Raw genomic sequence first — 25124 nt, 5'->3', positions numbered from 1 at the left:
AACTGCTGGGTACACAAAGATGAAGCAAAATGTGGCCCCAACGCCACAGAATTTCACAGCGTGGTGGGAAGGACAGGGGAGAAAACAAATCATTTCCACACAACATGCCAGTGCAAGAGATTAGCAGAAGCCATGATCAGAGCACGGGAGAGCAGAAGTTAGGCAGCCAGCCTGGCGGTGGGAAGAATAAGGAAAGGCTTTCTGGACAAGGTGATGATTGGGTATTTTTTACTGTAATGCAATAAAATTAGAAAGTAAGTTAAACAAACAAAGGTATATGCATAAAAATGCAACTGAAAGACAAACAAGAAAGCTCCTGGGTCAAAGAAGAATGAAAACCAAAATAATAGACTATCTATAAAATAATAATGTAAATATGAGTAGACCAGAGAAAATTAAATCCTAAATTGGCAGTAAAGACAGCTGACCAACCAATACACAGAATCACTAAAAGGACCAGAAACTAGAGGCACCAGAGGCCTCTGAAAGTAGAGGGTGAAGTAACAGAGGAATTAAAATAAGGACTTTTGACAAGAGCACCAAGACCATTCAATGAGGAAAAAAACAGTCTCTTCAATAAATGATGCTGGTGCAGCTGGATATTTACATACAAAAGAACAAAGCTGGATCCCTACCTCACCATATACAAAATTAACTCAAAATGTATCAACAACCTAAATATAAAAGCTAAAACTATAAAACTCTCAGAAGAAAAGACAAGAGTAAATCTTCATGTCCTTGCATTTGGTGATGGATTCTTAGTGTAACACCAAAATCATGAACAACAAAAGAAAAGATAAATTAAACTTCATCAAAATCAAGAACGTGTATGCATCAAAGGACACTATCAAGAAAATGAAAAGACAACCTAGAGAATGGAATAAAATATTTGCAAATCATTTATCTAATAAGGGTCTAGTATTATATATACTTATAAAGAATTTTTACAACTCCACAACAAAATGACAACAGAATTTTTAAGTGGGTGAAAGACTTGAATAGATGTTTCTCCAAAGAGGATACACAAATGGCCAGGTACATAAAAAGATGTTCAACTTATTTGTTATTACAGAAATGCAAATCGAAACCACAACGAGATGACACTTCACACCCACAAGGATGGCTAGAATCAAAAAGATGGAAAATAACAAATATTGGCAAGGAACCCTCATACATTGCTGGCAGAGAGGTAAAATGAGGCAGCTGCTGTGGACAACAGTTTAGCAGTTCTTCGAAAAGCTAAAGAAAATTATGATATAATCCAGCAGTTCCATTCCTAGGTAGATAGCCAAGAGAACTGAAAACAGATACTTAAACAAATACTTATACACAAATATTCACAGTAACACTATTCATAATAGCCAAAAAGGTGGAAACAACCCAAATGTCCCTCAATGGATTAATGAATAAACAAAATGTGGTACATATAATGGAATAATACTCAGCCAGAAAAAAGGAATGAAGCACTGATATATGCTACAACATGGATAAACCATGAAACATTACACTAAGTGAAAGAAGTCAGACAGAAAAGGCCTCATATCGTATGGTTCAATTTATATGAAATAGCTACAATAGGTAAATCCATAGACAAGAATGTAGATTGGTAGCTGCTGTGGGCTAGGGGAAGACAGGGATCTGTGGACTGGAAGACAGTCCAGTTGAAGGTGAGGGTAGTGTATTCAAACAAGGAGGTTAAGTGAATGCCTCAGCCTCAGTAACTCCCTGCAAATCAGTGATAACAGGTGAAAACATATTATAGGGGTAGAAGGGGGATTACTACTCACAACAGCAACAAAACACCTAGCAATAACCTTGAAATGTACAGAATGTAGATGGAGAAAATCACATAACTTTCCTCAGGAACATAAAAGGCATGAATAAATGAAGACACCATGTTCCTGAGTAGGATGGCTCAATACTGTAAAGATCACACCATCTCCCAGTTAATTCCATACATTTACTCCAATCTTAAAAGTATTATAATGGGAACTTGACGAAATTTTCTAAAATTTATTTAAAAGGATAAATAACAGCCATAAAAAATTAGAAACATGGGGAGGGTGAGGATTGTGTTAAAAATAATGGTTTTCAAAAACTAGCAGGAGTAGCTATTCTTATATCACACAAAATAGACTGTAAACCAAAAAACGTAAAAAGAGACAAAGAAGGCCACTATATAATGATAAAGGGATCTATCCAGTTAGAAGACATAACAATCATACACATTTATGCAGCCAATACTGGAGCACCCAGATATATAAAGCAAACACTCTTAGACCTAAAGAAAGAAATAGGACCTAATAAATTAATTGTGGGTGCTCTGGACACCCCTCTCTCAGAATGGAACAGATCTTCCAGGCAACAAGTCAACAGGAACACAGGATTTAATCTGCACCTTAGACCAACTGGATTTGGCAGATATATACAGAACATTTCACCCAACAACTAAGGAATATACTTTCTTCTCATCAGCTCATAGAACATTCTCCAGGATAGACCACATATTAGGTCACAAATCTAGTCTCAGCAAATTTTAAAAAACTGAAATCATTCCAAGTATCTTTTCAGACCACAGTGAACTAAAATTGGAAATAAATAATAAGCAAAACTCTGGAAACTATAGGAATACATGGAAACTAAATAACAGGCTCCTGAATAACCTATGGGTCCAAGAAGAAATTAAACAGGAAATCAAAAAATTTCTAGAAACTAATGAAAACAAAAGATATATCATACCAAAACCTGTGGGATACTGCAAAAGCAGTACTAAGAGGCAAATTTACTGCAATAAATGCTTACATCAAATGAATGGAAAGACTTCAAATAAACGACCTAACACTACACCTCAAAGAACCTGAGAAACAAGAACAATCCAAACCTAAAGGTAGTAGATGGAAAGAGATAAGCAAGATCAGAGCAGAACTAAATGAAATAGAGACCCAAAAAACAATAAAAAGAATCAACACAACAAAAAGTTCGTTTTTCAAGAAGATAAATAAAATAGACAAACCATTAGCTAGGTTAACAAAAAAAAGAAGACCCAAATAGCAAAAATCAGACATGAAAAGGGAGACATTACAACTGATACCACAGAAATACAAAGAATCATTAGAGACTATTATAAACAACTGTATGACAACAAAAATCTGGAAGATATGGATAAGTTTCTAGACACATACAAACTACCAAGACTGAACCAAGAAGAGAAAGAAAACCTGAAGAGACCATTAACAAGCAAGGAGACTAAAGTGGTAATTAACAATCTTCCAACAAAGAAAAGTCCAGGTCCAGATGGCTTTACAGCTGAATTCTATCAAACTTTCAAAGAGGAGTTATTACCAATTCTCCTCAAGATATTCCAAATAATTGAAACAGAAGCTATTCTCCCAAACTCATTCTATGAGGCCAACATAATTCTGATACCAAAACCAGATAAGGACACAACAAATAAAGAAAATTATAGGCCAATATCTTTGATGAACCTAGATGCTAAAATCCTCAACAAAATATTAGCAATCAGAATACAGCAACATATTTAAAAAATTATACACTATGATTAAGTGGGATTCATCCCAGGGATGTAAGGATGGTTCAACATATGAAAGTCAATAAATGTGATACATCACATCAACAAACTCAAGGACAAAAACCATATGATTATCTCAGTAGATGCTGAAAAAGCATTTGACAAAATTCAACATCCCTTCATGATAAAGACTCTCAACAAATTAGGTATAGAAGGAAAATATCTCAACACAATAAAAGCCATTTATGACAAGCCCACCGCCTATATCATTCTAAATGGGGAAAAACTGAAGGCCTTTCCCTTAAGAACAGGAACAAGACAAGGATGCCCATTCTCACCACTTCTATTTAACATAGTACTAGAGGTACTAGCCAGAGCAATCAGGCAAGAGAAAGAAGTAGAGGGAATCCAGACTGGAAAAGACAAAGTCAAACTTTCTCTATTTGAAGATGACATGATTCTATATATAGAAAAACCTAAAGACTTTATCAAAGAACTCCTAGAGCTGGTTAATAACTTCAGTAACATTGCAGGACACAAAATAAATGCCCCCAAATCAGTTGCATTTAAATACTCAAATAATGAACTAAAAAAAGAGAAATAAAGAAAGCCCATTTACAATTGTCACAAAAAAACCCCAAAATACCTAGGGATCAATTTAACCAAGAAGGTGAAAGACCTCTACAATGAGAACTACAAACCACTTCTGAAAGAAATTAAAGACGACACAAAAAGAGGGAAAAAAATTCCATGCTCTTGGACTGGAAGAGTTAACATTGTGAAAATGTCTGTACTACCCAAAGTGATCTACAGATTCAATGCAATCCCCATCGAAATACCAATGATATTCTTCACAGAAAAGGAAAAAACAATCTTACCTTTCATATGGAACAACAATAGACCCTGGATAGCCAAAGCAATACTGAGCAAAAAAATAAAGCCAGAGGCATAACTCTACCAGACTTCAAATTATACTACAAAGCTATTGTAACCAAAACAGCATGGTACTGGTATAAAAATAGACATTCAGACCAGTGGAGTAGAATTGAGAACCCAGAAATCACCCATCAGGCTTACAGCCATCTGATATTGGACAAAGACAACAAAAATCTAGATTGGCGAAAAGACTGCCTCTTCAACAAGTAGTGCTGGGAAAACTGGATATCCATATGCAGAAGAATGAAACTAGATATGCATCTCTCACCATACACTAAAATCAACTCAAAATGGATAAAAGACTTAAGTATAAGACCTGAAACAGTAAAATTACTGAGGGAAAATATAGGTGAAACACTTCAGCAACTAGGTCTGGGCACAGGCTTTATGAACATGAGCCTGAAGCACAAGCAGCAAAAAGAAAATATAAACAAATGGGACTATATCAAACTAAAAAGCTTCTGCACAGCAAAGGAAACAATCAACAGAGTGAAATGACAACCTACAGAGTAGGACAAAATTTCTGATAACTATGCATCTGACAAGTGATTAATATCCAGAATATACACAGAACTCAAGCAATTATACAGTAAAAAAAATAAATAACCCAATTAAAAAATTGGCAAAGGAGCTGAATAGACATTTTTCAAAGGAAGACATACAAATGGCCAACAGGTACATGAAAAAATGCTCAACATCACTAGTCATCAGGGAAATGCAAATTAAAACTACATTGAGATACCACCTCACCCCAGTTAGACTGGCTATAATAAAAAAGACAGTGAATAACAAACGCTGGCGAGGGTGTGGAGAGAAGGGAACACTCCTACGCTGTTGGTGGGACTGTAAATTAGTACAATCACTATGGAAAACAGCATGGAGGTTTCTCAAACAACTACAGATAGATCTTCCATATGATCCAGCAATCCCGCTTCTGGATATATACCCAGAGGAATGGAAATCATCATGTCGAAGGGATACCTACATTCCCATGTTCATTGCAGCTCTGTTTACAATAGGAAAGACATAGAACCAACCTAAATGTCTACCAATGGATGACTGGATAAGGAAACTGTGGTATATATACACCATGGAATACTACTCTGCCATAAAAAAGAATGAAATACTCCCATCTGCAACAACATGGATGAGCCTGGAGAACCTTATGTTGAGTGAAATAAGCAAAGCACAGAGGGATAAACACTGTGCACTTTCTCACTCATTTGTGGGAGCTAAGAGAAAGAAGGAAGGAAAAAAAGACCACAGTAGTGCGTTGGTCTTGCAGAGGGAGAAAACATTCCTTGGGTTACAATGTAGAATGGGGGGAAGGGGGAGGGGGAGGGAGGTAGGGATAACTGGGTGGGGGATACAGGGTACAGAAGCAATTTCCGGTAATGGGTATTCTGCCAGTATGAATCTGGCCCTCACATCATGCCACAAGGGTGACAATCAGTTTTGTATCTCATGAATATTCATAATAAAATTAATTTTTTTTAAAAAGAAAGTAATGGTTTTTCACCTTCCCCTTAAACCAATGATTAATATTGCTGGCAGCACATTAAAATCACCTGGGGAGCTCTTTTTTTTTTAAGGAGGGGGGAGACCAAAGCCCAGGCCCCAGCCCCCAGAAATATTGGCTCCACTGATGTAAGGTGAGTTCCAGGCATTTTTTTTATGCTTCTCAAAAGATTCCAGCATGCAATTGAGACAGAAGTCTCCAAGCCATTACTAATGACTGGACAAACTGAGATTTAATAAAATTGAGGCAATTAAAGGAATCCAAACTCAATCAGTAATTTCCTAGGATCTGAGTTCTGTCAAATCTGCCTCAAAAGAGGCCTCTCCCCTCTTCATCCCATCCCTCCTACTTGTGACTCTCATCAACAGATCGGTTTTAAACTGAATTCTGTTCTGTTTCATCTCTAAGCAAATGCGATTGAGAGACGTCCGAGCCACTGGTCTGACAATGGCTCCCTTGAGTCAACATGTATTCCTCATTGTTTTCCATGTCTTATTGCACCAGCTAGAACAGTCTAAACAATATTAAATAACGGAAATACAGTAGGAAGCCTTTTTTTTTTTAATTCCTCATTTTAAAGTCACTGTTTTTATACGTATCCTTTAAATATAACATTGGTCCATAAATTAGGGTTGTTTTTGTTGTATTAAACAATCCTATTTCTACACCTTAGAATTTAGGACATTACCTTCTCATTAAGCAGAAACCATCTTATCTTTGTATGCTTGGTACCTTACCCAATCCAAATGGCTTTTTAATTAGAACTGCAAAAGTTTTGGCTACCTTAGTGGTAGCTTTTATTCCTTCAAAGAACCAGCTTCGGGATTGATCTCTTCCTACTGTTTTTATGTCAAATTTATTTATTAATACTTTTATTCAGCATTAAACACATGACAAAGTAGTGGGCACACAAACTCCTGTTGTAATGAGGTAGATACAGAAGAACAACAAAAAAGGAATACAGAAGAGTATAGTGATTTATATGGTAGTACGGGAAGTGATCAACTTTGCTCTCTAAGTTATGGAAAGATCCTATTAAAAGGTGCTTAAAGTAGTCTTCAAGAGTAGAGTAGGGGAACAGCACAGAGCTATAAACACACACATGTGCACTAGAGACTGCAAGTAGCTTAAAGTGAACCTGCACAGGTAGAGAGAAGCAGCTGGTGAGGTACACGAGGACCACACACCAGGCAGCACCTGTGTGAAGTATAAGGCGTGAGAACTGGGTAGGACGGGCAGTGAGGTCAGATGTTCAACACAGAGAGATCAGATTAAAGGTCCAGAAGATCACCATTGGCAATAAGGGAGATGAGGATTTGATTGGAAACAAGAAAAACAACTGTGAGATGATGAAAATCTGAACAGAGAGCAGTGGTGATGGACGGGGAGACAAAGATAAAAGACACAGACACAGAAGAAACAGGCACCAATCGGAAGCAGGTTAACAAGCCCAGAAAGCCCCCTAGATTTCTCACTTTTATTCTTTTCCTCCTACTTTTTTGTTAGCTTTTTCCCCCTATAATCAGAAATTAAATGCTTAACTTTATCTTTTCTCTTTCAATAGTATGATGAAAGTACTTAAAGCTCTGCCTTCATCTCTAAACACTACCTTGACTATCTTCCAGAGATTTTTGTGTATTTTTTATTTTCGCTATTAAGTAAATAGCTCTTAATTACATTTTTTATTTATCCTTACATTTTTTAAATTCATTTTGCATACACTTGTGTATTTCTTTGTATATCACTTTGCGACCTATTTATCCTCTAAATTGATAACTTTTAAAAATTTATTCAGATTTCCTTTACTGTAGTTTTCCTGATTCACTAAAACTAGCAACTGTTCTACCTAACTATATTAATATTATTCATTTCCTTTATGTCTTTAATTTTAATCTAACTAATCATTAAAAGGCTAACAATTGCAAGTTTAAAAAAAAAACTCCATCAAGAACTTTTACAATTTATCATTTTTTTTGTTTTTTTGAACTATATACATTGCTGCTGCTATTCAGTTTAACGTTAATTATGATCATAATCATTACCAAGGATTAATTTCATTAATCTCAAATCATCCTTTCTTATAATTTAATATTAAATATGAATATAACTGTACTTTTTAATAATTTCTATTTCCTTCATCCTTTCCATTTCAAAATATTTTTCCTAGTTACAAAAATGATACATGCTCATTGTAAAAATTTCAAAATATACAAAAGTGTTTTAAAAATAATCAAAATCACCTGCAATTCAAAAACCCAGGTGCATCTATTATTAATATTTTGACATATTTGTTATTGTTCCATACAGCTACATAGTTATATCTTAATAAAAATGTGACAATTATATTTTTTTCATTTAATTATTATATCGCTCACATCTTCTTGTGTCCTTGAAGATTTCTCTTAAATCATGATATTTCATGCCTATAAAACATTTCAGTGTTCAGATACAGCATCACCAGTTCGTGTTTGTAGACTGTCATATTTTTTCACTATTTATAACCGTGTGATGGCTATCCTGTGTATAAATCCTTACATGCATCTCTGGTCATTCCTTCAGGATTTTTTCCTAGAAGTGAGGTCACTGAATTGAAGGCTTTAGGTATTTTTAAGGCTCCTGAATTGTGCTGTCAAACTGTCTTCCACAAGGGCCGCACCAGTTTCCATTGCCAGCAGCAGTGTATTATTAGAGTGTCCTTCTCTCTGCAGTCCTGCCAGCTTATTATAAACTGGTTCAGAAGTCCAACTAATAAATGTTGAAGGAAGAACAAAATTAGAAAATTATCATTTGGTAACCATCCCTCTAACTGATTCTGGCAAGATGATCCAATGAATGATAAGCCTAGGGGTGAAAGTTCATGGAAAGTTAAGGTATTTTCATATTGTCAAGGTATCTCGACACAAGATATTTGTTAGTTACAAGGCTGCAACAGTGACTTTACAGTGAGGAAGCCTGGCAGACACTACCTTAAACGGTTATCAAAGCTAGCTTCAATAGCAACAGGACATACAGGTGTCACATGCCTCCTGCTATGATGTCCTGGGAGGAACACAACAGCACTTCCACGGCATACTGCCAAAAATACCCAACCCGAATCTAATGATGAAATGTCGGTCAAACCCAAATTGAGGGACATTCTACAAATAGCCCATACTCTCCAAAAGTGCCAGTTATGAAAGACTATGAACTGCTCCTCACACATTCAAGAAGACCAAAGAGAAATGACAACCAAATACAACACGTGATTAGATGCTGCATCAGAAAATTTTTTTTATTTTGCTCTAAAGTACAATAGTGGCACAGATGACAAAATGTGAATAAAATCTGCAGATCAGATGACAGTTCTGTGAGTCTGGAATTCAGGACAGTAGTCCAAGACAATGTCCAATATGCCATATATTTCTGATGACTATTCTGTCTGGAAGTAGAACATACAGTGACGACTTTCCAACCAACAAAAAACTATCAGGCTAAAAAAACTGTAGTATTATATCAATTTTAATTTCCTCATTTTGATAAGTGTACTTTAGTTTTGTTAAGATAATAGCTTTGTTTTATGAAATACACAATGAAGTATTTAAGCATAAAGGATCAATACATCTGCAATTTACTCTCAAATGATTCAGAAAAAATTATAAACACACATATACATAATAGAGAAAGAGAAGAAATGTGGTAAGACATAGTAAAAAGTTAACAATTTGGAGCATCCGAGGGAAGGTATATCAGAATTCTTTGTACTACTTTTGCAACCTTTACCTAAGTCTGAAACTATTTCAAAATGAAAAGTTTCCAACACAAATAAATTCTGTACAAGTATTACTGTTTTCCTTCCTTGCCTATTAACAGGCAAAGCTGCACTTACCTTTTGTTTATAATTCCCTGATCTCTTTACCCAGAACTGTCATTCACTTAGTCTTCATTAATTAAGGTCCTACTGACACAGGAGATGCTCAGTTTCCCTGGGGCTGGGTTTCAGGCCACTCCCCTGGGTCTCAAACCACTCACATCTGAGTCCTGAGCTATAGTTTCTTCTTGCACCTATTTTTGGCGGGACATGCAGAGACTGAGACTGAGGGAAGCAGACTTAGTAATTCCAGTGGCTGAGCATGCTCAGTAGAAAGTTTATCCTATGAACGGCCTTCCACTGGAGGCGCTGGTGAGCACCTAGCATATTTTAAATGTATTTGGTGGAATCTGACCAATAAATATGCTCCAGAGACCATCTGAGCATGTGCACGGCTGGGTTACATAACCTGTTACATAACTGGGAACCACCCCTTAGTTGAATTTTCATTAGATAGCATGAATACATGTAGAGAGAGCCAAGCTATAAAAGCAGAATCCAGGAAGACAGCAGGGCTGTTGCTCACTCTCTCCCTGGAGCCAGCCTACACTTCACCTGTGAGGTGTGTATACTTTAGTTTTTGTGTTACACTTCCTTCAGCAGGCTACTGCTCACTCTGGAGCCAGCCTGTATTTTATCTGTGAAGTACATATTTCTTACTTTTGTATTAAACTTGCTGCGGCCACTGCTCTGTCTCTGGAGCCAGCCCGTACTTTCCCTGTGAAGTGTGTACTTATTCTGTACATTGAATCTCTTTTCACTTTCTATTCCAACTCTTCTCTTGAATTCTTTCCCATGGTGGAGTCAAGAACCTGGTAGAGGATGGGGTGGGTTGAGATCAGCCATAGGACCTCCCCAGACCCTCTCCTCTGGCATCACTGAGGCAAGACAGAATAGGGACATGCCCCAGGCAGGCTGTTTGTTCAGGCTGAACAGATATTAGCCACCTCCTCATTTTGCAGTCAATGAACCCATAATGAGCTAACACCTGCTGACAGCAGATTTACCACCCTACCAATCAGCTTGCCCTTGTTCAGAACTCTGTGGTTTTCTGAATAGGAAACAAACCACAAAGACCACAACACACGCACACTAAAAAGGAACCTAGGTGCAAATGACTGAGAACATATTTTCCATATGTGGTGCTACACCGAAAAAGGCGAACTTGAGGGAAAACTGACCCTGCTGCATGTGAGCTTTCCCTTCAGAGCCCCTCACCGCACATGCGAGAAAGCAAAAAGAGCTTGCACCTGCAAAAAGCACCAAAATCCCCTGTTCTCCCTTTTTTCTTGAATATTCCTCCTCTAATTAAGAGAGAAATCCTCCCTCCCACAGAAATCAAGATATAAGCTCGCCCTGTAAAACCATGGGGCGCTCCTCACTGCGTTTACATTCGCTTTGCAATAAACTTGAGTTTGAGTGTGACTCTGCTGTGTGAGCTTGAAGTTACTGTGGGTTCCCAACAGGATTCCTCCCTCAGGAAATCCAAGAACCTGCATCTCTGACATCATTACTACCATATGTGAGGTACCGGGGAGGCCACTCAAAGGTAGAAGAGAGATAACCCATGGCCTTAGTATTAGTCTGTTTCTGTTCTTTATAACAAAATACTTGGAACTGGGTATAAAGAAAACAAAGTTTATTGCTTACAGTTTCTGAGGCTGGGAAGTCCAAAGTCCATCTGTTGGTGGCGGCAACAGTGACCCAACGGTCTCACATTGGAAGATGGTGGAAGCAGAGACAGCAGAGAAAGACAGTTCCTCGTGTACTGTCCTTTTAAAGCCCTCAAAACCACCACCATTTTTTATCCATTCACTACTGCATGGTCCTACAATCCAATCACCTCTTGAAGGCTCCACCTTCCAATTACCATAATAGGATTTCCCACTCTCTTAACAGTTACAGTGGGAGCTAAGTTTCTAATACATAAAACTTGGGAGACACAATTCAAGCTTCAGTGAGTTTTGGGGGGACATAATTCATTCCACTACAGCCTTCTCAGCCTAGTGGGGGAGACAGACATATAAATATTGAGAACTATGTAATAAATATCACAATAATATCTGCATGCACAGAAGATTTGAGTCAGAGGATGAAGCCCCCAAGACTGTTAGTAGATGTCCAAGAAGATTCCAGGGCTTGTGAGAAGACTAAAAGGAGCAGGCCAAAAGGGGTGAGGAGCACATTTCGGGAAGAGTGATCAATATGTGGCACAAAGCCCCACAGGTGTGAAAAAAACATGCATCATTACTTTAAATCCTCCTAACACCTATGGAGCAGGTACAACTCCTCTCTTGACTGTGCCTGAGCTCTTAATCATAGTCTGACAGAAAAGTCATGAGGGACTTGCAGAAGAGGTGAGATCAAGGCAGGTGGAAGACCACTGCTCTATTCTAAGAAAGCAGGAATGGTCGTCTAAAATAAAAACAGCAGGGCAAGTGGAGTGGGAGAGATGGATGTGGACTATTCGGAAAGTAAAACAAACCACAAAGGTTAAGGTGTGTATGGGGTGAGGAAAAGAAAGTTTGATTCTCAGGTATCTGTCTTGGAAGACCAGATGGATGGCAGTGTCATTAACTTCAACAAGAAATATGAGAAACGAGCCAGTTTGAAGAGAAAAAAATTAGGTTTTAAACAAAGTTTGAGGTGTCTGTGGACAATCCAGGTAAAGATACTAAGATGTACAGGTCTGACGGCAGGATGTGTGTCTGACACAGAAATACACATGTGATATATGGGTGGCAGTTCAAACTAGGAGAGGTGATTACACAGTCTAGGGAGACAGTCAAACTAAGATAAAGGATGAGAAGAGAACACTCTGTAACTCCAAACTAAGGAGTGGGCAGAAGAAAGGTACCAGCCAAAATACTGAGAAGGGAGGGTCAGGTGAGTGCCTGAGCCCAAGGTGGTGCCAAGAGGGGGCAGCAGCCCGGGGTAAGAGCAGCAGCTGCAGTCCTCCCTGCTCCAAGACTCTTCCATTCTGTTCAAGTGCCCAAACACACCTCACTCACCCTGTTGACCTTATCTCCTCCTGTGCTGACATCAAGTCTTCTGGATCCAAACTACCTCGCCTTCCCACTGCTCCACCTCAAAAGTTTCCATCTTCACCCACAACCCTTCTTCCCTGTCTCAGAAGAAAATGCCCCTCACTTTTTAAAGACTGAGCACAATCTACCACCTATGCTTCATTTATACTAAGGCCAAAAGAGGAAGAGCTTCACTGACCCCTCTCCCTGACCTCCTGCTTATTCCTCATCCCACTCCACTTTGGCTTCTGCCCCTTCCACTCCACTGGAACTGCAAGGCCTTTCCTCTACACCTCTTTGTCTTTGGCAGCCTACTCAAGCTTTATATTCAAATCTAATGTCACCTCCTCTATGGCATCCTCTAATCCATCCCAAGGCAGTTCTAGTGGCTCCCTCTTATGCTTTCCCCAATACTTTATACTTTATTTTGGGTAGTGATAATACTCCTACACAAACTGACCAAGGCTAAACCTTACAAAGAGCTCATTAAATGGTGAGCTGTTTGAGGGCCAGAGGTTGGTCTTCTTTACGCTCATCAGTACCTCCCATATTATCTTTGCTAAGTAAGTTCTATAAATCTCTGTTCAATTAGTATCAAAGACCTAAAATATACTCCTTTTATACCGACCATTCATGCCAATTATGGTACAAGTTATTGATAGGTGCTCAAAACACCTGTAATTGATTCATTTATTGCTGAAGAAAAGGTCACCTAAATGTGGGATTACCAATAACACAACACTAGAAGCAATAACCAGAAACATGAAAATAGTTTCCCTTCACTGAGGGCTTACTATGGCCAGTCGCTGTGGAATGTCTGACATAACTGATCTCATACGATCTTGCATCAACACTCCAAGGTAGGGTTATTACTCCCACACTTCCCATAAAGAAACTAAAATTCAAAGAAAAAGGGCAAGATGGTAAGAAGCAGTCTATCCCGGGTCTGACGCGAAGCGCACATGCTATTCTCCCTCGGGCTAACACAACTGCTAAGGTGTCCACCTCTAGAGGGCTGCCCACAGCTCTGGCCTGGACCCTTAAAGAAAAATCCAAAGAAGCTTCTGCCATTTCAGCTATCCTTTTCACACAAGCATTAAGAACTTCTGTGTATCAAAGGACATTATCAGGAAAGTAAAAAGACAGCCTACATACAGAATGGGACAAAATATCTACAAATCATGTATTGATAAGGGTCTTGTAGTGGATTGAATTATGTCCCCCCAAAATTCATGGAAGCTTGAATTGTGTCCCCCAAGTTTTATGTATTAGAAACTTAGCCCCCACTGGGACTGTTAAAAAGGTGGGAAATGCTATTATGGTAATTGAAAGGTGGAGCCTTGAAGACGTGATTAGATTGTAAGACCATGCCATAGTGAATGGATCAAAAATGGTGCTCAGGGGCGTGGTTCTGAGGGCTTTAAAAGAAGGGGAGAGTCTGTCTTCCTCTCTCTTGCTTGCTCTCCCTGCTCTCTCTGCTTCCACCACCTTGCAATATGAGACCACTGGGTCACTGTCACCACCACCAGATGGACTTTGGAATTCCTAGCCTAAGAAACTGTAAGCAATAAATTTCCTTTTCTTTATAAATTACCCAGTTCCGAGTATTTTGTTACAAGCAATAGAAACAGACTAATACAGGTCTAATATCCAGAAGACCCTTAAAGAATTACTACAACTCAATAATAAAAAGCAAATGATGCAATTTAAAAATGAGCAAAAGACCTGAATAGACATTTTTCCAAAGATGATATACAAATAGCCATCAAGCACATGAAAAGATGTTCAACATCATGTCATTTGCAAAATGCAACTCAAAACCATAATGAGATACCACTACTCATCCACCAGAGAGGCTAGAATCAAGAAGTCAGATAGTAAAAACAGTTGGCAAGGAGGCAGAGAAACCAGAACCCTCGTATGCTGCTGCTGGAAATGTAAAATGGTGTAGTTGCTTTGGAAAACGGTCTGCTAGTTCCCCTGATGATTAAACATAGAGTTACAATATAACCAGTAATTCCACTCCTAGGTACGTACCTAAGAGGAATGAAAACATGACCACACAAAAACATGGGCGGGAATGTTCAGAGCAGCATTGTTCGTAATAGCCAAAAGGAGGAAATAATTGACGTGTTTACTAAATGATAACTGTGTAAACAAAATATGATACATACAGACAATGAAATATTATTCAACCATGAAAAGGAATGAAGTTATATATGCTACAATATGAATGAACCTTGAAAACATCATGCTAAGTGAAGCCAATCACAAAAGGTCTCATATTCTATGATTCTATTCAAATGAAAATCTAGACCAAGGAAATCTACAGTGACTGAAAGTAGAATAGTGGTTGCTTAGGGCTGGCAGGATGGGGAGATTGCAGGGGGCATGAGGGAGACAAAGCAAAAGCTAATGAGACAGAAGCTAGAGAAGTAAATTCTCAGCAAACAGCCAGGCAAGAGGAGAGCACATGGCATGTTTGAGAAATAAAAGAGCAACTTGAAATAGAATACATGGGGAAGGAGATGGAATATAGTAGAGAGGCTGGAAAGAAAGGCAAGGACCAAATTGTGAGGGTCATGCATTCTTCCAAGATGTTCAGATATAATCCTAGACAAGGGGGAACCACCATAGGTCAATACACAAAAAATATGATCAGAACTGTGTACAGTCATCCCCGGGTATTCGTGGGGGAACTGATTCCAGGATCCCCCACAGATACCAAAATCTGAGGATACTCAAGTCCCTTGTATAAAATGGTGTAGTATTTGCATATAACCTACATACATCCTCCCATATACCTTAAAACATCTCTAGATTACTTATAATACCTAATGCAATGCTGTGTAAATGGTTGTCAACTATATTGTTTTTTATTCATATTACTTTTTATTGTTGTATTGTTATTTTTTTTTTCCTGAATATATTTGATTAGTGTTTCTTTGAATCCACGGATGCAGAACTTGCCAATACAGAGGGCTGACTGTATTAGAATAAGTTTGCTGGCACTGTGGAGAAATAACTGGACAGAAGAAAGTCCGGGGATAAAAATAAAAGTAAAGAAATTACGGGCCGACCCCGTGGCTCACTAGGGAGAGTGCGGCGCTGGGAGCACAGCGGCGGGGATGGCCGGTGCGCTCGCTGGCTGAGCACGGTGCAGGCGACACCAAACCAAGGGTTACAAACCCCTTACTGGTCACAAAAAAGAAAAAAAAAAAGAAATTACTGGAAAAGCCCAGTTGAGACTGGTCTGAACTGTGTCAGTGGCAGTAGAATGAAGGGAAAAAATGGAAAGTGTGCGATCAGGTCTGTGTGAATTTTGAGGGAGAAGTCACAAAGCTGGGATCCAGCCTGAGTAAAGCGAAGGATGGTGGTTCCATTATTCCATAGAAGAAACACAGGAGGAACGGGAATAAGAAAGAAATGCTGTTTAGATGCCTGGAGGCTTTCTAAGTGGAAATTCCAGTACACAAGTGGAAGTTACAGAATGGAACTGGAACCAGAAGAAAAGTGGGGGCTAATGGGAGAATTTAGTGCTAAAAATTATGGCAGTACAAAATACTGATACAACTAGGGACAGCAGCAGTTCTCAAACTTCACTTGCATCAGAATCACCAAGAGCCTTGTTAAAAAAGATTGCTGAGCCCTGCCCCCAGAGTTTCTCATTCACTGGGTCCAGGGAGGGGTCCAAGAATTTGCATTTCTAACCAGTTCCCAGGTGACAGTGACACATGCATTAATAACTACAGGATTACAACAAAAAGAAGAGATGCCCCAGGAAGAACCATGAAAAACACTAAGGTCAAGAACAAAGTTTGAGTTGCTTGGAAACTCTCAAAATCAGAACAGCCCCATAATCCTCCAAAGGTAGTCGACAGACAGGCTAAGTTCCAAATTACAGCCCAAACTGCAGTAAAAGGAACAGTGTTTTGTCCAGAGTTTTACTTTATTTTGCTACCCATCAATGAAGAGTTACATGCAAATTTCTTAAAACCAAGTATCAAGAAAATATTCTACAGCAAAGATTTTAAAATGTAGGTAAGCATAAGAGCTAGTAGCAAAATACGAGGAAAAAAAAAGCTATGGCATAATATATCTCTCTGAGTGCCATCATAAGATTCTTAAAAGGCCACTTAAGGGAGGACATAGTCAGTCTTGAGTCTCAGTAAGGGGTTGTCCCAACTATGAACATATCTTTGCCTATAACAGTAATAGCTGCCATCTTCTAGGGAAATATGTTATAAATAAAACTTATACCATCATAAGAAAAAATCACTTTATGTGTACTTTACCATAATTTTAAAAACATGATGCCATCATATAATAGACATCTGAAAGGGTAGACAGCTGTTAAACATGCAAATCAGGCAGTATTACAGAAACAGGTGCTCATTTACCTCTTTGACTGAGTATTCCTTCAGGCCTAAATATCTCTGGAGTCTCAAAGGCAAAAATGCAGTCGCTTTCGTGGACTGTTTCCAGGTCGTCTGTATCACAAAAGGAACGATGGAACCCATCATAGTACATTTCTGTTAACACAATCTAAAAATGGGAAAAACGTAAATAGTTGGGTAACCAGAGAGTCAGTACAAATTGATCTCCCAATTGTATTGTGAGCTTTTCCAGATGGTTGGGACTTGCAGTGGTCTGAGAGGACCTCACAGAGCCCACATTACCTACCTTTAATGAGACAATCTTGGAAGCACAATATCCTCTGTAACTGGGTACCAAAGAACACACTCTGATTTCAGAACTCTGTGGCACCAAACCCAGAGTTCCTCTAAATACTGGTGTAGAAGAGACCCAGGAGGTTATTAAAATCCAGCCCCTTTCTTTCACAGGAGGAAGAGAGGTCAAGAGACTTGGCTGCAGTTCTACAGCCATAGGCAAGCCCGTCTCACACCAAGGACAGAGTCCACATCTGACTCAGAGACTTTCTCCCACATCGTTAAATTTTCTTCTTTTCAGGTTAAATGTCAAATACATATAGATATTCACATTGGGAAAAAATGAAATCAACCCAAATGTCCAACAGTGACAAGTTAAATATATTGTAGACCTACTGGAACTAGAAAGCTATCAAAAAGAATGAGCTAACAAGGAAAGATTGAGGTAAACAAAAAGCAAGGTAAAAAACAATATGTGTAAATGATTCTATTTTTATAAAATAATGTGGTGTATGCACAGAAAGAAATCTGAATAAATACTGTATAACATAGTATTACAGTTAGTAACCCTAGTACTATGTATGAGATATTTTCACTTTGTTATATTTCTGAAATGGCTGAGTATTTTACAATAAAACAAAAACAAAAGATGGGAAGAAAAACAATGGAGACATTTAAAGACTTCATTACATGCTCAGCAGCACTATCTAGTGAAAAAGCACTGGATTGGGCATGAGGCGGTTCCAGTCCCAGCCTGACACCAACCAGTCCTGTGACCTTGAACAAGTCATGGTTTCTCCAGGCCTTCTTCAATTGAGGGGGTTGGAGTGGACGCATAAAGTCCCCTCTACCAGCACTAACATTCTACGCTTGTCTGTGAGGCAAAAGGGGACAGTGGCATATTCCAAAAATAGTCCAGGAAAAATGTTCCTGGCTCATTTTCCTTCTAATGAATTTAATGACCATGTTGTTTTTCTGCTGGTGAACATGCAAGTATAATTTACTCTCTCCAGCAAGGTGAAGTTCAAAAAGCAAACCTGTAATTATTTCACCTATTTAAACCACAGGCGAAAAGAGCCAGACAGCACTGGAAGCTTTAAAGATGCAACCAGATTTGTGTTGGACACCACCAGAGATTCCCTCCCTGTCTTTCCCCTCATTCTGAAGGGGAAAAAAAGAATCAATGAGCTCTTTAGAGTAAGAAAGAACATAAACATTTTATCAGTGTGCCAGTACCTGGCCTAGGAAAATGAGATATTTGCTGTATTAGGGCAACACTGATGGTTGTATTTGTTTTACTGTGGCAACTTCCCAAGTGAGGATACATGAAGCCAAAGTACAAAACACCTTTATTATTCAAGTGATTACACAGCAGCTTCCAGAAGCTATCTAGGGAAAAGCTGTTTAGCCACTGAGTCATCTTTTCTTAGTAAATCTTAAACAAGTAATATTTTTCCAAATAAAATCATAATAAAGAGTTAAGTAAAAGCTATATGCAAAAAATATGCCAAGTCACAAACAGGCCAAAAGTATTTTTGGTCAATTTAAACATAGCTACTAATCAAAGATGCACCCCCACAAAAAGGAGGGCACAACTTCCTCTTACCTAAACAAGGTAAGAGACTCCGGTCCAGCTTTAATAAGAAAATGAAACACATTGAGCATCTATTAGGCACAGAACACTGTACTAGCAACATGATGTCCATTCCCAACACCATAATGGGAAGGGGTTTTCCAGAGTCACTGCTTGAGTTTTCCAAGCCTCTGACTATTACATATCACAGGGATGATCATTCTACCATCCACACATGCACCCACAAGAATGATTTAAGAGGGGTTAAGTAATTATACTTAAGAAACAAAGCTACAAGAAAGTCTCGGTGTAAAGTCATAGTTTCTGCTTTTAAAAACATACATACAATTAAATGAAGTATAAAAAGTTTCTCTATACATTTTATTCTTGGGGGTCTTTATTTTTTTCTCCTCAACGCTAGATGCAACTGGTTTTAAATTTCTATCTAACCATATTTTGCAGAGAGAACTGTAAAGAAATTCCAGAAGAACAGAAAGCGACACTTTTGTGGCTCAGGTGTAATTGGTCTTAGCAGGCTTATTACCTGATCAGTGGGGATCTTTGTTTCCATAGACACTGCTTCCCGAAGCCTGGCGACATTCCCAGACAGAGGTACGGCCACACCAATCCTCATGCAGTGAGAACATTTCCCTTGATACACTACAGTGACATAGAGAGGCCTGTGCAGATCAAAGTCAGATCTTCTCATTAGTCACTTATTTCAACTAAAATACAGAAGAAGCAAAACAAACCTGATCTGAAATCTACACAAAACTGAAGCTAACCCACACCTTTATTTGGGAGCCAAATGGAAAAACTTCATTTGGACCTAAGTAGAACTATCAAACAATAATCAACAGATCTTTGGAACAGGCAGTCTTCATAAAACAAAAATACAACATATTCAAATTTGGTTCTGTGCTCTGTGTTTTCTTTAAAACAAGCATTAACTCCTGGAAACTCTGAGAAACAGCTCAAGAGAAAGCAACTAATTAAAAGTGCAATGTAAGGTCTAGAGAATCCAGAAACTACTCAACAAACCCTCCCCCCATACTGTTTGTGGATGACCAACTAAACCAGACTACAGCACTCGCCTGCCTGCCTCATGTGCCTGCTCACCTTACAAACTCAGGCATTTATTTCTGTGTGGTTTTAACAATGCCTGCATTCAATTTTTAATTAATCCCATTACTTGTCTAATAAGTAAGAAGGGCTAATAGGAGCCTACAGAGGAAAAGGAACACCAAACACACCTCACAGTCTTAATCTTACTAAATCTGTTCTTACCTTGTATGGGGAAGAGGAATCGGCAAAGAAATGCAGAGGAAAGGGTCAAAAGTGTTGCTCTGTTTCTGACAATGAGGACATGTCAAAGATGATCTTCAAAAACAAAAACATAAGACACATTAAGATCACCCAGAACTAAATCAACAGACAAAATAAGAGGGAAAATTTGATTTGCTCATACCTGTACTGGGCTTGAAAAAGTTCTTGTACAAAAGTGCTACAGACAGGAAAAGATGGTCCCTCAGGCATGATATCAGCCTCCGATGGTGGCTAAAAAAAAAAAAAAAGTACAATTTCACAGACTATAACCTCTTCATGTCCCTCCACCTAACAATTAGTTCCTGAGCATCCGCTACCATGTGCAGAGAGCACTGTCACAGGGCAATAAGATACAAAGATGAGACACAGTGCCCGACACGAGCACGTCTCAATTTGGTGGGAGAGTCAGCCACACACATATAGTCATGACAGTACAGTGTTTTCAGGCACAAAAAGACCTTGAATCAGAATAATTACAACTTATCAAAACTAGAAATTTGAAATTTGAAGTACAGAACAGAATTGTCAAAAACTTTAAAAGCTATGTGAGGAAAGCAACCCTTTCATCAAAAATTAAGCAACCCCTTAATTTTTTCCATTATATAAATCATTTTACCCATCATATTAAGGCTACATGTATAAAAACTGAGGATAAATCACTATGTTTCTCAGTAAGAACATTCTGGGGGTTCAGTTCCTATGCTCAAATTCAGTCCTAACAATAGAGACATCTACACATTTCCTCTTTGATTGTGTATCCATTCCAGTGATCTATAGGGTGTATGTTTTATTAGAATAAAAAGTAAACATCTTCTGCTTAAAAAGTTAAGTGAGATGGAATCACTTGATTTTAGTCAAAGTTCGTCATATACTCAAATGCTTCCCCTCTCATGACCATAAATTCCTTGCGGACAGTGTCTCATATCTTACGCAGCACAGTAGTAAACAAGGTGAACTCTCTTTTAAGTATCCACTGAATTTTACACTCGTCCAGAGCTCAGTCAATTTCACTATATTAACTCAGCTGACAGCAACAAGTCCTCAGCTGCATTCAGTTGGGAGAAGAATCTACACTCTCCTCACTCCAGTGGCTGGTGCTCGCTGCTCCCTGACTGCCCTGGCGGAGTGTGCATCCTCACCTTCAGAGGGGGCTGGCTACCCTGCTTCACAGCATGATTGAGGTCTTCGTGAACTCGGTCCAAAAGCCACAGCAGAAACTCCTGGGCATCGTGCTGGGAATTTCCCCGATACTGCAGTGCATTCTTTGACACAATACTCTATGCAGGTAAATAAAATGAGCACAAACAGTTGTGAGTTCCTGGCTTTAAAGATAAACTATTTATTCATAATCCCAAAAGCAGGATACAAGATCTTAAGGGTGTTAGAGAGTACTTCCCGGAAGGACAGCAGTAAAAAAACCAGATGCTGGGCCGAGCCCGTGGCGCACTCGGTAGAGTGCTGCGCTGGGAGCGCAGCGACGCTCCCGCCGCGGGTTCGGATCCTATATAGGAATGACCAGTGCACTCACTGGCTGAGTGCCGGTCACGAAAAAAAAAAACGACCAAAAAAAAAAAAAAAAAAAAAAAAAACCAGATGCTTATTGCAAAAACCTCACCTCCAGAAACAGGTACCAAAAACCTTAAAATGCACTTATCCATCATTCCTACTTTTAGGAATACATCTAAAGGAAAACATCAGACTAGACTTTTAAGAAGATATTCATCAGAGTTTGTAACAGCAAAAAATTGGTAATAACCTGAACATCTTAAAAATGGAACTGGTTAAATTATGGTACAACTATATGACATAACCACTCTACATAGTACAGCTATATTAAGTCAAAAAGGTTATAAATCAGTGTGAAGTGTTAACGTATTCATGTAAAAAAACTGTGTGTGTGTAGACAGTAGAAAAAGTTCTAAAATGACACATACAAAGATATTAAGTGCTATCTCTAGGTGATGGAATTAGAGGTTTTTTTTCCTTCTCACTTTTCATATTATCTAAATTTTCTACAATGAATATATATTACTTAAAGTAGTTAAAAATTTTGTTTCAACCTTACAATAAGATTTATTTAAGTTGATTTCGCTAAAATGGTAAACTTTTATGTAAGATACACTCATTAAACTAAGATTTAATAAGTGCTCAAGGTGCCAACAGCCTAGTAAGGGGCAAAGGGAAAAAAGTCTGCTTAAAGAACAGCTTGCTGAGGATGGTAAATGGTAGGAGCCCAGTTTCTCACAGTCAGAGGGGAAGTTGCAGATAAACAAGAAGAGAAGGCTGGACTACATCAGTTGGAGATGTCACTATGAATTCATGTTTAGCCTAACACAGATAAAGATTAACAGATAAATAATTACAGATATTTATGTATATTTGGATCCATATACATACATATTTCTTAGCTCTGTATACTGAAAAGCACAGAAGCAGCAATACCCCAGGAACAATATGCACATCCAGCACCCAGATTGTAGTTTCTAACACCATTCTCCAATAAAAAACGAGAGCTCCTTGGAGAAATGGCTGATTCAAGGGCTGGGACAGGGGCAAGTCAAAGGGACATAGGAATCAACCCGAAAGAGCTCCCAATAGCCAAGGCTGGAAAAATTTGAGCAACAAAATAAAAAACATAATATTGGATTCCAAGCCAACGTGAATGAATGAGTCTACACTGATATAATTAAATAACTGAGTGAATAAATAAGTGCGGAAAAAGACACAAATCTTTCTGTTGGAGGAATTCCAAATAATTTATGTCAATAACCTTCTCCGGGAGGTAGAGCTTACCGCCCCCAACACTGATTGTGGGCTCTGATACTGACTTGCTTCCAGAGACAAGAGTATGGAAAGAGGGTTAGAATGTAACTTTACAGTGAAGAAAACTGGCTAACATGACCTCAGCCCACTGATCAAGGTTAACATTACCAATGGTAAGTCACGTTGCTTACACACACCCTTGATATGATGTGATGAGAAGAACATTTTACCTCCGTGTTCTTCCTTCCAAAAACTCATGACCTCAGTCTAGCCATAAGAAAAACATCAGACAAAACCCAAATTGAGGGACATTTTGCAAAAAAAAACCTGACTGGTGCTACTCAAAACTGTCAAGGTCTTCAAAGATAAGGAAGGTCTGAGGAACTGTCACAGACCAGAAAAGACATGATGGCTAAATGTGATGTGCTATCCCAGATGGGATCTTGGAACAGAAAAAGGCCACAGGGAAATAACTGGTGAAATCCAAACAAAGTGTCAAATTTGGTCAATAGTAACATACCAATGTCAGCTTCTTAGCTGTACCAAATGTACTTCAGCGACACAGTATGTTAACGACATAGTATGTTAACAATGGGGAAACTGGCTGTGGCCTTTGTGGGAACTCTCTATGCTACCTCTGTAACTTCTCTGTAAATCTAAAACTATCCTAAAATAATTTTTAAATGAATATATAAACCTTTCATAAATTTTATAAAAGGAGCCCTCACAAGAAGAGATATCGTTTCAGCTGGGCCTTGAAGGATAAAGAGGCAGGGATTCGAGCTAAGGAAGCAACATGTACAGACACACAGAGGGGTAAGAAAGTGCAACACTGTCATGGAAGACCAAGAAGTTCAATAGGACTGATATTCCAGGACTGTCAGGCAGACCAGGATGTGAAGAAATATTACAGACAGAGGCCAGGCCAGGGAAGATTTTAAAGGCCACTCAAAGGCAGCACAGGGAGCCAGTAAAAGGCTCTAAGTAAACCGGTTAACTAAGGTCATGGGCTTTGAAGATTACAGCCTGGGTTCAAATCCCATTTACTATTTGAGAGGCCTGGGACTACTCCCCTCCAAAGTAAAAAGGATAATAATGATTCAGTGTGGTGGTCAGATGACCATTTTACACACAGAACATTTTACATGCAGATGAGATACAATGAGCACTCACACTTGGCTATGAGTGTTGTATTTGGAAGTAGGGAGAAAGAAGGGGAGAGAACGAACAATCGGGAGTCATTTGGAGACAAACGATGAGGCTGGAAGTAATGAGGGTCTACACTAAAGCATTGAGGACAGAAACGGAAAGGCAGATCTAAGAGAGATTTAGGAATTTAAGTGGTAGAATCAATAGGATTTGTGACCTAATGAATGTGGAGAGTGAGGAAGGTGGCATTAATGTCATCCAGGTGCCTTCACTGGATAATGTGCAACTGGTGCGACCCTGCATCAAGACAGAAAATAAAAAAGGAGGAAGTCTGGGAAAGAGGGTGATGAGTTCCCTTTAGAATCCACTGAATTTAAAGTTCTACGGAACTTCTTAGTGGAAATATCTGGTATTAAAAAAAAAAAACTGAAAAATACAGACCTGGGGCTCAGTGAAAGAGACAAGACAAAAAATGTGGGAGCCAACAAATGGGTGGTGAGTATGGCTGAGACTGCCCAGGCATAGTCATGAGACCAAGCCAAAGGACACCTACGTTTAGGGGGAGCCTCAAAGGAGACTAAGAAAAAGCCATCAAAGACATGTCAAGAAAATCAGGAGAATGGGGCCCCAAGAGTCAAATGAAGAGAGTTCCATGAAGGAGAGGGTGATCCATACTGCTAAAGGCTGAAGGATGATAAAGGAAGCTGAAGAACTAAAACATTCCACTGTATTTCTAATTAAGATAATGATGATAGAAGTGAGAAGAGACAGAGCTGCCATTAGATT

The 25124-nt window shown here is 38.8% G+C and overlaps 1 protein-coding gene across 1 annotated transcript in view; it reads right to left on the bottom strand.

Moving 5' to 3' along the window:
- Positions 1 to 25124, bottom strand: part of USP31 (ubiquitin specific peptidase 31) — a 97421-nt gene that overhangs the window by 26439 nt on the left and 45858 nt on the right. Inside the window, exons 2-6 of the mRNA XM_063099517.1 lie at positions 21566 to 21703; positions 20569 to 20657; positions 20388 to 20480; positions 19645 to 19780; positions 17258 to 17402 (exon numbers count right to left, since the gene is read on the bottom strand). Of these exons, the coding sequence (XP_062955587.1) occupies positions 17258 to 17402; positions 19645 to 19780; positions 20388 to 20480; positions 20569 to 20657; positions 21566 to 21703 (601 nt within the window). The remainder of the gene's footprint in view (positions 1 to 17257; positions 17403 to 19644; positions 19781 to 20387; positions 20481 to 20568; positions 20658 to 21565; positions 21704 to 25124) is intronic.

This window comes from Cynocephalus volans, chromosome 6 (assembly GCF_027409185.1).
Source record: "Cynocephalus volans isolate mCynVol1 chromosome 6, mCynVol1.pri, whole genome shotgun sequence".
NCBI lineage: Eukaryota > Metazoa > Chordata > Mammalia > Dermoptera > Cynocephalidae > Cynocephalus > Cynocephalus volans.
The sequence above is the reverse complement of the archived record's forward strand: the minus strand, read 5'-3'. Positions and strand labels throughout refer to the sequence as shown.